Source organism: Thunnus albacares, chromosome 6, assembly GCF_914725855.1.
Source record: "Thunnus albacares chromosome 6, fThuAlb1.1, whole genome shotgun sequence".
Classification (NCBI taxonomy): domain Eukaryota; kingdom Metazoa; phylum Chordata; class Actinopteri; order Scombriformes; family Scombridae; genus Thunnus; species Thunnus albacares.
In genome coordinates, this window is record NC_058111.1 from 16,922,963 (window position 1) to 16,936,716 (window position 13,754).

Below are 13,754 nucleotides of genomic sequence, written 5' to 3' on the forward strand. Positions count from 1 at the left end.
TTTCACCATATTAAAATATCCTGATAATATAACTAGTCGTGAATCAAAGCCCAGTCGTCGCATTCATTTCCCTTCCCAGTCCCTCCCTCCATCTTCCCTGGTGTTTCTGTGCACCGCTGGGCAGATGTAAACCGCTGCCTCTGTCATGCCGCATCCCACTATCCTACTACCAAGCCGCTATTACTGCATTTTTCATTCACTTCAACCAGCCACAGTGAAATAAACTCCAACCCACGGGGGGATATGATAGGCTCGACGACTTTATAGCCACATTATCAGCCAATACGCGGCTTCTTTCCCAATAGTGGAAAGAAATGTGGCGATTCCTGCGCCAACTGAGCGTTAACCATTCAAAAAGGGTATTGAATTGTTCCCCCTGCAGGATCAATAGACAGAGGCTGAGCAGCATTGCTGCACTGAGCCGCTTCTGCACATCCACTGCATAGAAAGATGCAACATGAATGTCAATGGCACATCCACGGTGCAGTGGTGCGGGTCTGTCAGAGGCTGGGGGACAGATGATGATGATGATGATGATGATGCCTACATTTAATTCCAGTTGTAAAGCTTTGGCTCGCAGCCGTAAAAGCCCGGAGCAGGAAAGAAAAAAGCTTTGGGCCCACAGGTGGTAATGCGTTTTTCACTACCACCATGTTTTTGCAATTCAGTCGGGTCTTACTCACCGCCACTGCGGAGTGTCTGACTGCGTTGCACGCCGTCTGCCGTATCTCCGCCGCGCTCCCCGGTTTCAGCAGGTTCTTGGTGAATCTCCGGGTCGATTCGGCTGCCATCTCCTCATCTGAGCGGCCACCGCGCACAAGTCAACCTGGTGATATCTGCGGCAGTCAGAGCTGGCCCTCCTCGCTTCTACCATGAGCCGACTGAGCTGTGTTTACACACACACACACACACGCATACACACACACACACACACACTTCTTCAGTCACACTGTGCAGATGATGCGTGCCTGCGCGCTGCTGAGACTGGAGCCAAACTGGAATGAATCAGACAACACTTCCGGTTATGCCTTTCAAATTACCTTTTCCAACCCCCAGTGCAATGAATGCTTGACTCAAAAGTATTGCATTTATTTTGAAGACCAAAAACATTAAATTCAGTGTAAATCTTCCAGCTTGTTTTCAATCAACTTGACATGCAAAGGAAACACAGCAGCTCAATTTCATTTTCCACTCAGCCGAACTAACATATAGGTTAATATGAGATGTTTTTCAAAATATCTTAAAAGTGAGCCTAGATTTATTAGAGGCAGGATATAGAAATTCATTCAACTTTCAACAGTAGCCTAACAGCCTCTGCTTAACTTAATTTGAGCAGGGTTTACACTGTCTACATCATGCATCTCAAGGGGAGCTCTCAAATGTCAACTGCCCATCAGCAGTCCAGTCACGACCAAGGAAGCAACAGCATTTACAGTAGAGGCTGGAAGATGTGGCACACACATGTGGACAACAGCGACACATGGCGGAGGCAAATGGTTAATTCATCCTTAAATGGCCAGAAATACTTTTAGCATCTCAGTTAATGGTTACAGTGAGTGAGAGGCAGTTGAGACAGGGGCGAGGATAAAAGGCGGGATTATAATGAATTAATGTGTAGCATGTTTAACTGTGATTTGTAAATGACAGGCTATTAAAGAGTTTTTGAAGGGTGATGCTGGTTTACAGTTACTGCATGTCGGTGCTTCATTGAGAACAACAAAGGAGGATTAATAATAATATTACCTTTATCTAAGCCTCTGTCTTAACTCACATCATTTTTCAGCATTACTCACGCAGCTTATTTTTAATACAGCAGTCTTCTGCCTCCCTCTAGTGTTTTTAAGCAGTACTGCAGTGTTCATGAGGAGTCTGAGGAAGTCAGCGTTACCACTCAGTGTTGTCTATATGAAGATAGTTTTGGTTTTTATTTGCAGAGGTTTTAAGATATCTGCCGCTGAGACTTTTGCGAGCAAATCTCTGTAGGCCTTTCTACTATTATTTAATGTATTATTTATTCATCAGTGGCAGGGTTCACTATAAATAGTTTTTTTTTAAGTAACCTTTTATAAGAAATGTAAATTTATCAGGAGCAGTGTCTTCCACAATCGAACTGATGACATAAAAGCAGTATCTGCTTAAAGAGGTGTGGAAATGTTCCCATTCATGAAATGGTGACATAAAAAAGAAGAAATGTCAAGAATGAAAAAACTCAGTAGCATCAAGTCTCTCAAGCAAATATGTCTTGTATAGCCAGTGGAACCAGCATAACCCATATACCTTACTGTGGACCATGAATGGATTATGAAATGATAGAGGCCCCCATTAATTGGCTCTACCCTAAATTACAGTGGATTTCCTAACTATCCAAAATATCTATCGTTATCATTTTAATTAAAAATATATCTATTCGTTTTGTTTGTCACATGACAGACACTTTCTTATTTAGTTGTCTTAGCCATGTCTCCCCATCTTTTCATTGAGTTTCCCGAAAATGAATGAAACAGCGCCCCTCTGATTTGCAACTGCAGCTCAGTGTCAGCCAGCCTGTGTGGTCAAAGTTGGCATAGCACTGAAACAGTCGAGGCAATGAATCATGTCAAGTTTATTAAAGGAGAAGCTAGGAAAAGTGAATTTAAAAAAAAAAAAGTAGCAAGCAAACAGATGCGGCCATAACAAACAGATGCCTTTAGACAGTGTGAAACTGTGTGAAATGACAGTTTTCTGGAAAATAATCAACTCTGACGTGAACCGTGAAGCCAGTTATACTCACAACAAACAAAAGAAGGCTAACAGCTTGTTTCATTTAAGCTAAATGCAACAACCGACCAGGGAGAGTAGCTAACGTTAGTTACTGTTGCTAATGCTATCAGCTAAGCTACCATGCTAGCACTGAGTGTTAAAAAGGAGAAGTTTTGTCAACAAAAACAACGACCATCTCAACAACAAGTGCAGTGGGATATTTCATGACAAGGATACTGCTTCATGAGGGAAAAGAAAATGGACCTCAACAAATGTGAGTCACATAAATTACCTGTCTGTCTTGTTTGTTCTTCTGTTTGCTTGCTTATTTCCTTCTTAATTATTTAATGTCTCTCTTGCATTTGGTTAAAATATGCACCATACCTTGTTTTATCTGTATAATGAAGTTGCTGTGGTGAAGCTGCTGTCTTCAATGACACAGACGCAGAAACACAGTCTGCTTTGACTCATCAGCAATTTCTCCAGTTTTGTATTTATTGGTTGTTTGGTCACTTGTTTACTGTGCGTGATTTGTGAATGAGACTGTTTGTGCAGAAAGTTTTCTACCTGTAGCCGCTTGGGAGAATTTCTACATCCTTGTTTAGCTTTTAAGCTGTGCTGTTCTGCTTTAATAACTACCTACAATACTGGAGGCTTTTGTAGGCTGTTTCTTTTGTATTTCAACATGTAAATAAGATTGTGTAAGTCATGTGTTTAATACAAGTATTGCTGTGCACATAAACTTGTGGTTTTTAGTGTTCAGTTTCTCCAATATTAAACACTTTTCTTTATCTAGCTACATCAGAGCTTTTGTAGTGCTTGAGGCATATATATTTTTGTGTAAGTCATCTGTGCCAGTAGTTCCCAAACCTTTCATGTCAAGGACCCCTAAACTGACACAAATTAGACCACGGACCCCCAAGATTTTGTCCCAGGGTCTCCCATCTGATAAGATTTTTGCTTTTGGATGTTTTATTACAGAAAGTGTATGAAACCTATGACCAAAATAGTCACACATTCTGTCATTGTGTTACTTGTGGATGGAATTATAATGAAAATGAATTATTGCCTTTTTTGCTAGGGACAACTAGAGCCCCCTTAAGCACCCCCGGGGGTCCCAGACCCCTCATTGAGAACCACAAATCTATGATATGTGCATGTTTCTTTTTAATTTAATTTTTAACATAAATCAGTCACAGTATCATCCTAAGGTTAATAAATTGAATGCTATGTGGTTTGTTGTCTTACACCACAGTGGAACAGTACAACAAAGCTGACTTTGTTGGTAAAACTTTGTTGGTAAAAATGACTCGTTATCGTGTCCTACTTTTTATACCATATTTCTTTATATTACCAGTCTGACTCCACTGCTAAAATGAGCATTTAGTTTTACAGTTGATTCAATGGCCCATGTCTGGGCTCTGTGGCTTTAAGTCAAAACCACCACTGGATGGCCTCTTGAGTACAGATTCCTAACCAAGTTCCTAACCATGCTCCCTTGTCCTACTTATCTTCAAGGATATTGATTGACCCCTTTGACTCCGCAAGAAATGTTAACAGTAGTAATGAACAGTCTGTGATGGGAAATTGCTGATCACTCAATAAACACACAAAGAGAGCATTGTCAGGTTATGAAATAATGTAATCAAATAATACAATCAGAAGTATAATGCATCATAGTTCTGGAGACAAAGATACATACCACCTAGCTATCTTTTCTTTGTCTGAAAGGTTGGCACTTAACCAGTCCCTTAAATACTACTTGTACAGAATTTAAGACATCTGTTTACTAACCTTACAGGTCAGCAAACAACCCTCAGATAGAAACATAAGTCAAAAGTTCAGCTAACCTAGGAACAGTCTTTCTTCACGACCATATATGACAGTACATAAGCATGCACCAGGTAGCATCACAAAATAACATTACTACTATATTAAATTAAGGACAAACCACACTATCCTCTAATGGCTTATCAGTTTTACACATAAACATCTACATAACTACAGTTTATCTTATCACTGGCTCAGGTAAGGGTACAACAGAATAAACTTAACTGTTAAACACACAACTGCCTCATCTTACACAGGAAAAAACTAAGTTTAGAGTAGACACAGCACAGAGGAATTTAGAAAATGTGTGAAACACAAACTGACACTAAACTGAACGTAAACACTATCTGAAACATGTATAATATATTCAAGAAATACATCAAATGATAACCTATTATTCAGTTTTCTTTTACAAGTCACTTTACAAAGACCCAATGGGCCTGTTTTTCTGGCATTCCTCTTCTTTTTTCTGCTTGTGCTCTTTTCCATCATTTTATGATCAACCACATATTTATTGGACGATTCATATGTGGTGTTGAGTGTATGATCATGTATTGGATGACTTAAATGTGAGGTCAAAGTTACTGGGAAAGATGAAAATGATGTACCAAATTTGATCTCTAGGTGGCAGTATCACATCATGCATTGCTCCAGATAAAGCTTGTCCACTTTAGAGTAGAACAAACCTTTTAATGTAATGTAAACCTTTTAACTACCAATGTAATGTTATTGACCCAAGAGTATATTCCACTATAACTTTCTCTTGTCATGTCATAGATAAAAAATACATTCTGTGTCCATGAGTGAGTGACATACATAAACATACACTTACTAGCCACTCAAGGTAGACTTCTCACATCTGTAATCTGACTTAAGTGACTGTAATTAATCACACTGGGTTTAGAGGTTCAGTTATTGTTTGACTAAAGGTTAACAAGGTAAAAGTGCTTAAGTGACTTATGGTTTACTGTAATCATTGGTGTATAATTCCCAAGATACTGAAGCACACAAACCAACTTTTCATACTGTACTTTAACAACATTTCTCATTTGTTTGATTCAGATTTTGTGGCATATTTTGTGTTATTTGATGTTTGTCTCTAACTCATTGTTATTGCTGCCAATTTTGGCCAGCATACTCTTGAAATATATATTTTTTTTTAATCTCAGTGAGGCTTTCCTGGTTGAATAAAGAATAAATAACATAAAATACAGAGTTTAAGTTGCAGAGACTGCTGCAATAAACTGAACAGATGATGGTATAGTGGGCACATAAGCACCAAAAAATGAAATTTAGACTCCAGATATCCAAAGCAAGCCATGCAAAAATCCTCAATTGTCCAACTAAGCACTGCCAATATCAGTCTATTATATCATTGTCATTTGGTTATGCTATACAAAAAAGCCTCTTTGGTAGGGTACAATTGAGCAGATTATCAGTCTAGCTCAGGTATCATCCCTTCATGCACTCAGTTTACCCACCCAAGGAAGCACATATAACCCTTCAAGACAGGTCCAGTAACATGATAACAATTGTAGCTTAATCTAGTGACTTCATTTCCAGATCTTGCTCATAAATGGACCTCAGAAAATCTGCAGAAAGCTATTATGGATCAAGTTCCTAGGAAACATTTCTTACCTTGTGTTAAATCTGTGCCTCGAAGAATACAGTCTCCTCCAGTGTTGGGTAGTGATGCAATGCCCCAAGGCATTTCTCAGAAATGTGTTACTCAACAGTGTAAGGGATTGCAGAAGTGTAGCAAAGTATTACAATTTCAAATTCAGTAATAACATGACATTTACTAAACCCATTGCTCACATGCTTGTGTGAGATGTGGACCCAGCCTTTGCTCTCACCTCAACCTGTCAGCTCTGCAATGTCTAACTACCTAAACCCTAAGAAGAAGGGGAAAAAGACCTCGACACAAGACATCTTGTCATGGCTGAAAATCCTAATCAAGTACCAGAATCTGATGGGTCACAGGTTACGGTTTTACACCTGTTACATCAGTTTTGTTTCTCTACATTCACTGTAGCGTACGTAGCGTAGAGTCATACAGAAGATGAAGATCCAACGGTAGGCTGACTCCTCTCCTGTAAAAAAACAAAAAAACAACTGTAAAAGTACAGAAAATGCAACATGTGTGTATGATGGCTTTAGAGTCCTTGGAAGGCCTCTGATGGCACAAGATTAGAAAATTAGGTCCATCATTGCAGCTCTGTGGGCGAATCAGTCCTCCATAGTACAAGTATGCGAAACTAATAAAGTGACCACAGAATGTAGAAATGCCATTTGGACACATGACAGAATCTTGTGGGGTCTGAGAGACATCCAGGCTCACCTCAGAGCTACAGACAGAGGCAGCCAGATAGGGAGCGGTTGGATATAAAAGGGAATAGAGGCAAAAGAACATAAATGAAGAAGACAAGTAAAGTAGCTAAGAAAGAATTGCTGGTGTACTGGTAAATGATAAATTAATCTCATAATGTATTCGCCAGACAGTTATGAATGCACTGTGAATTCTACCGTAATCCCAGTTCTGTATGGCTGACAGTAAAGGTTAACGGAGAGGTGAAAGTGAAATGCAGTCTATGGAAAAAAGAATATTGTGCAGCCAAGACAGAAAAAAATGGAGTGAAGAGGGTTGGTGAAATACTGAATCTCTCCAGGCAGGGGTTGGACATAGTGCAGCTTTAGGCAGCCTATTTTTCTTGTCAAGTCCTCAGATTCAATAACAAGATAGCACTCTCCAGTATCCACAGGTTCCTCAATTCAAGACTTTCACGAGGACAGAGGAAAGAAAAAGACCATTTGAAGCCTTTAGGGAGAGCAGCAGGATCACATTTCTGCAAGCCAGGCTCTGCCCCAGTGTCTAATTCTAATTTCCTCTTTCACAAGCTAACACAAAAGGAGTGTATGTCCATCTGCAACAGGGTCCCCCGATGGGAGAGAAAGAGAAGAATGGTGTGTGTATGAGTCTGGGTCTGATGCTTGCACGTGTGCTGAATGTGTGGGTGTGTGTGTGTGTGTGTGAGAAAGAGAGAGAGATGTTTTAAAAGATGTGGATACAATGTGTAGGAGAGTAAGTCACTGTGTAAGATTGAGAGAGTATGGGGAATGGGAGCTTTTGCCAGGAGAGGACAAGCTGATGGTGGATATACAACCACAGAGAGAGACTTAGATCAAGGGAGAAATGCAGTGATATTAAAAAAAAAAGTAAGTGGAGAGGCAAAAATGGAGGAAAATGAAAACAGAACTCTAGCAAATAACATATGGGGAGCGGTGGTTTTTGAACATATGGGCCTCCAACTGTGGAGGACAAATGAATGTCAAGGAGAAAATCCACCGTATAGCTGAAGTTGCATTTTTTAAATATGTTATTATATACATATTAATGTATATGATACATACAAATTACATATTAATCTGCCAGTTTCTTTTTTTTGATTAATCATTTCGTCTTTGGAATGTAACAAAATACAGAAAAAATGTCCATCACAATTTCATAGGGCCCACTTTGATGTCTTCAAATTACTTCTTTTGTCCAACTTAAAGTCCAAAACCCAAAGCTGTTCAATTTACAATTATATATGGCAAAGAAAAGCAGTAAATCTGTACATTTGGGAAGCTGAAAGCAGCTAATGTGAGTGAATCGATTATCAAAATACCTGTCAATCGACTTATCTTTCAATCAACTAATTGTTTCAGCTGTAAACCTGAACAACCCCTTAGACAAGACAAAAACCAGAGGACAAACGCTGTAGTCTAAAGCCTGGAGCGGCTTCACTGACAAATTCAATGTTTTGTTAACCTCTTCCATCCAATGGCCTTTATTTCATCGCACTGCTCACATACAGTACAGTATTGGCCGTGAAATGTTCCCTTATCTGTGGAGCCACTCTGAGTGTCACGTCAGACCTCCAACTCTGATTCATTTGGGCAGCTCCAGTATTTTCATCAAGAAAACAACGTTGGTTCTTGAGGTATGAAAGAGTCTGATTCATGTCTGATTCAAACTGAGATAGTTTATCAGTATTTTTCAATATCCTCGCTTTGCAAAGTAGCCATCAAATGCAAATGCAGTAAACAGTAAGTCGATATGGTTGATGTGTTTGTAAGAGATGAATCAGTTCATAAAGAGCCCGCTGTGGTGCTACGCAGCAGCGAAGAAGCTTCATGTTTCATAAATTATATAGGCTAACAGAGGCAATCTGCATATCTACTCAAGTGTATTGCGTGCACACATTAAGTTGACCTCCGAGTGAAGAGGCAGGTCCAATTCTAGCCAGCTGAGAGATGCACATAATTAAAGATAGGAAGCAAGAAAGAGAGGTAAAGAAGGAATAAAAAATACTAATAGTATTAAAAGTATTGAAAAGTTACAAGTACTAGCCTATAAGTTTTCATCAAATACCTGGACATATTCTAACTTTTCTTCACTTATTCTTTAATCAGATAGTTCCTAATTTAAATCATAATTTTTCAGATTTTTTATTACTTAATGCTCTTGTACGACAATAAAATAACAAATTTGGCTTCATTTTGTAAAAAAAATTCTCAAAGCAAAGTTTTAAAAAGATATTTCTTTGGTACCTGCACCAAAACTCAGGTATTGTATTATTTTCCTTTTTGGGGGCATTTTATGCCTTTACTACAGTAGAGAGATGATGGTAAATGAGGGAGAGAGAAATGCAACAAGGATCCCCTGCTGGACTCGATCCGGGGACGTTGCGGTGTACGGTTGGCGTCATAAACCCCTAAGCTCCGGGGCATCATTAGTGTTTATTTTTATTGCTGATTCATCTGCCGATTTTGTTCTGGTTAATTGATTATTGTTTGGTCTACCAACTGTTAAAAACAATTAACTTATCTAATTATTACGTAATTCACATATGAAGAAAAAAAGCAGCAAATCACTACATTTGAAGCCAGAACTTGAACTTGAAAATGACTTAGATTAGTTGATTATCAAAATAGTTGGCAGTTATTTTTAAATTGATCATCTAATTGATCAATTGTAATGCTAAATATCATATCAGATGATTGATGAATCCTGACAGCAAAGGAATGTCATGTATATTGCCACGCACATTGATCCTCTGGTGTACATGTGTGTGCTTACCATACATACATTTGTAAATATACTCATCTAACCTGAATGTGCAGCACATACTGTTCACCTACAGTATCTGTTTCTTCTTTTTCATTCTTCACACTGGAGTTTTACAAAGTCCACCAAATATGTGAAACGTCACTCTGAGTCCAACATAGATTGAGAGATACTAGATGACATGCCCTTCTTTATTTGTTTTGTACTCTTGCAGGCTTTTCTTTGTGTTCTTTAATAACTGAATAGTTCATCCTCTCTCATCCCTCTCTCATTCGCTCACTCTATGTGTGTGCGCGGGCGTGCATGTGTGTCTGTCTGCATGTGTGTTAGAGAAGAGTGTCTGGTGCCTGGGGTGAAATCAGGCAGATAAAAGGCAGTGATGAGGTCTGGATCCTCAGCATCCTGACAGCTGTAGATTAAATTAAAGAACTTCTGACAAATCAAACAGATTTCTCTCTCTCTATCTCTCCCTCTCTGTCCCTCCATCTCTCTCTCTCTCCCCCTTCTCACCCCTAGAGCCCTCATCAGGCAAGCTGGGTGCGGAACTTGAAACAAAATGGATTTCATCTTTAAGGGCTTGGGCAGGCTTTGAAACAGCACCAGCTGCCGGGCCTGCTTGTCTCTCTTTCTTTCTCTTTTGGACTTTTTTATTCCAGATACTTCAACAAACTTGAGCCATATTGTGACAGATAAAGGTAGAACATCAGTACTTCAAACCCTGACAGTAATTGAGAGATGAAACAGACACATTTTCCAGGTTCTGAGAGGCCCACTCCGATCAGCACATCAAACCCTCCCACTCGGGATTCCAGGGAATGGCAGAGAGCGGCGCTCCGCTCCCACTGGATCTAAATGCCGCAGTAATAAGATGTTAGTACTTTCTAATGTGGTCTATTGGCAGTTAAACCCACTCTGATATGAAAATACACGTCAAATAGGCCCACTGCTGATCCCAGTGAAGCGCACACACACACACATACATACGCAGTCACGCTGAAAGAGCTACTGCCATCATGAAAATGTGTCTGTCATTGAAATATTGCCCCCTAATGTTTTGCCCTCATGTGAATGCCAGTCTGACATTACACGGATTTATAATGGAAGCGTAATTCAGACACATGCTGCCTCACAAAGGGAATAACTGACAACTGTGTCAAAATTTTTTTCTTGCTACTGCCTGAGCGCACTGTCATCAATCTTTCGTATTAGGGCTGCAACTAACAATTATTTTCATCATCGATAAATCTGTCAATTATTTTCTTGATAAATTGATTAGTCATTTGGCTTATAAAATGTCAGAAAATGGTGAAAAATTGCGATCATCTTTCCCCAAAGCCCAAGATGCGACCTAAAATGTTTTGTTTTGTCCCGCTGGAACAAGAGAATAAAAAAACAAACCAACCTCAAAATGATCAATCATCAAAATAGTTGGTGATTAATTTTCTGCCAGTCAACTAATCAATTAATCAACTAATCATTGCAGCTCTATCGTTTATCCACTGTAGCCTTTATCTTTGCATGAAGGATTTTAACTGTAGTTTCATCAGTCCAACATGATTTTCCATGAACTTCCATCAGTTAGATGCAATTTAAAATGATAAATGAAATGATTAATTTTATACAGTTTGCATCTGGACCAGTAATGATTATGGCAGATGTATTTTGTAAGTCTTCTCTGTCTGATTATGGGCAGAAAAATGACTTAATTAGCCGATTAACAAACTAACATGGAAGAATAAAGGAGGTTCAGGGAACCATAACTTTAAGTATTAAAACTACTCGCAAATTGTTTTGTAAGTTTTATGAATTCACAATCTACCTCACTACATCACTGCTCCCAGCAGACACCCCAAACACCTACAGACTGATTCACTGACTGTACAGCTCACATACACATTGTTGCCTCTCTCCTACCACTGTCTTCACTTTATTCTTGCACATATAGCCTCTCACACACACACTTTCTATTTTATTTTGTATTATATTCTTTATTTTATTCTACATTATTCTTATATTTTAGTCTCATTCTATATATATTTATGTATTCAGACTCATGCTCAGCAACAGTAACACCTGAATTTCCCCCACAGGGATCAATAAAGCGTGATCTTATCATAATTGGTGCAGATTTGTAAAGCAGCAAAGAGAGTAATTTGTTTCCCTTCTTATTTTCCCCCAATGAGGCAGTGTAGAAGATTATGCCACAAAATTACTCTAGTACACACATGAAATTAGACAAAAAAATACCACAGAACATCTCCAAGAATCTTTCCAGTCACTAGAGAGCAGTATTGGGCAGCAATGAGAGTGGAGATGCCAATTGTGTGTTTGTGTGTGTGTGTGTGTGTGTGGGAGAGAGAGAGAGAGAGAGAGAGAGAGAGAAAGATAGAAAATATAAAAGAGTGTGTGGACTCAAAAAGCCCAAGCCTCAGCAGCTGGCCAAACAGACTGAGCAGGGGTTCAGGCAGGGGCTGAGTGTGTATGTGAATGTAAGTGTGTGTGTGTGTGTGTGTGTGTGTGGGAGAGAGAAAGAGAGCGGTGCAGACTGCTGAAGAGAGGCCTTCTTCTCACCCGACTCCTCGGCCCTGCTGCTCAAACCAACAGAATTAATAGGCTCGTTTGCCAAGAAAAACACTCTAATCAGTGGGTTTCCTCTCATTAAAAGTTAATTAGTTTGACACGAGTTTCCTGCAGAAGAAAGTATTGGCCACTTAGAACTCATTAGAGCCAAAGGAAAACATCATACTGAGGAAAGCTGGAGGAGAGGAGAGAAAAGAGAAATGGCACACACACACACACACACACACACATACACTCTAACATACAGTACACACTGAAAGACTCACGCTAGCTGGCACATCCGCGGATATGTGCATTACTTTGTTATTCCTAAATGCTGGTGACATATGTAAACATGCATGCCAGCTCACATATACATATAGATATACATATAGACACACATGAGCACTCACACACGTGTGCACACACATGAATATACAATACTGTAACCTTATTTAAAAGCTGTCAGTGGTCCTAACCTTCATTATGTGATGGCGTCAGTAATAGCAAGAAACAGTTACCCTGGGATTTATGCGTTCATGCACAAAGTGTGTCTGTAATCTTTATCCCAGTTCAAACTCCAATTATATGAGACATCTTACATTTGGAGTTTTTACATTTGAGTTTTTGTTGTTAATAGCTAACCATTGGTCCTAATATATATGAATATAAAAGGGTTTTTTTTTTTCAATTGATTTGAAGTCGCTTATTAATATACAATGCATTAGTAACACCCCAGCTGCTAATATTAATTCAGCCATACTCTTGCAGTCTACTGACATTGAAGTGGAAATATCAAAGGAGGAGGTCTGGAGCTACAACTAACAATCATTTTCATTATCAATTAATCGCTTGATTATTTCCTTGATTAATCTTTTAGTTGTTTGATCTACAGAATGTCAGAAAATGGTGAAAAATATCAATCACTGTTTTCCAAAGCCCAAGATGCAACCTAAAATGTATTGTTTTGTCCTGACCAATATTCACATTTAAGAACTTGGAAGCAGAGAATTTTAGCATTTTTTTCCTTAAAAAAGACTCAAAACAATTAATTGATTATCAAAATAGTTGGTGATAAATTTTCTGTTGATCAACTAATTGATAAAGTAATCATTGCAGCTTTAAAGGCGTTAAAAATAATGCAATTGAACTGTGTTGAGAGCAAATGACAATGATAATGTCAGGTAGCATCATCACTGTAGGTAATCAGGCAACCAAAGAGCCAGATTTTTGGCTCTGTCCTCCACATACTGCCAGTTAACACAATGACCTCTGGCTGTCTTTTACTGTCCTTCAGACTGAGGACAGTGATGGTAGCTTTTGTGATCACACTTACTACCTACTTTGGGGTTAAATATACTCACTTTTAGCAACCCTAGGAAGACTACGTACAGTTACCAGCTTGGATCACTGATGACTTTCCGTCAAGTCCTGTTAAGATATTTTCAAAAAAGAAACAGAATTCAAGCGGGTTTTAAAGTAAATCTTCAAAACATTAAATACAAGATGAATCCGA

General features: G+C 38.9%; 2 protein-coding genes across 4 annotated transcripts in view; one reads left to right on the top strand and one right to left on the bottom strand.

The window, feature by feature from the left end:
* The window catches only part of dock10 (dedicator of cytokinesis 10), a 68,965-nt gene extending 65,740 nt beyond the window's left edge, over window positions 1–3,225 (bottom strand). The window contains exons 1-2 of one of the 2 annotated variants that reach the window (XM_044354282.1): window positions 3,032–3,225; window positions 684–886 (exon numbers count right to left, since the gene is read on the bottom strand). In XM_044354282.1, the coding sequence (XP_044210217.1) occupies window positions 684–791 (108 nt within the window). In that variant the 5' untranslated portion in view covers window positions 792–886; window positions 3,032–3,225. Of the gene's footprint in view, window positions 1–683; window positions 996–3,031 lie in introns of both variants that reach the window. The other variant, XM_044354281.1, reaches the window with a different exon arrangement.
* Window positions 2,632–13,754, top strand: part of rsrc1 (arginine/serine-rich coiled-coil 1) — a 226,355-nt gene continuing 215,232 nt past the window's right edge. For both annotated transcript variants that reach the window (XM_044354291.1, XM_044354290.1), the window contains exon 1: window positions 2,632–3,013. Coding sequence is in view for 1 of the 2 variants with exons in the window: in XM_044354290.1 (XP_044210225.1) it covers window positions 2,983–3,013 (31 nt within the window). In the remaining variant the exon portion in view is untranslated. The remainder of the gene's footprint in view (window positions 3,014–13,754) is intronic.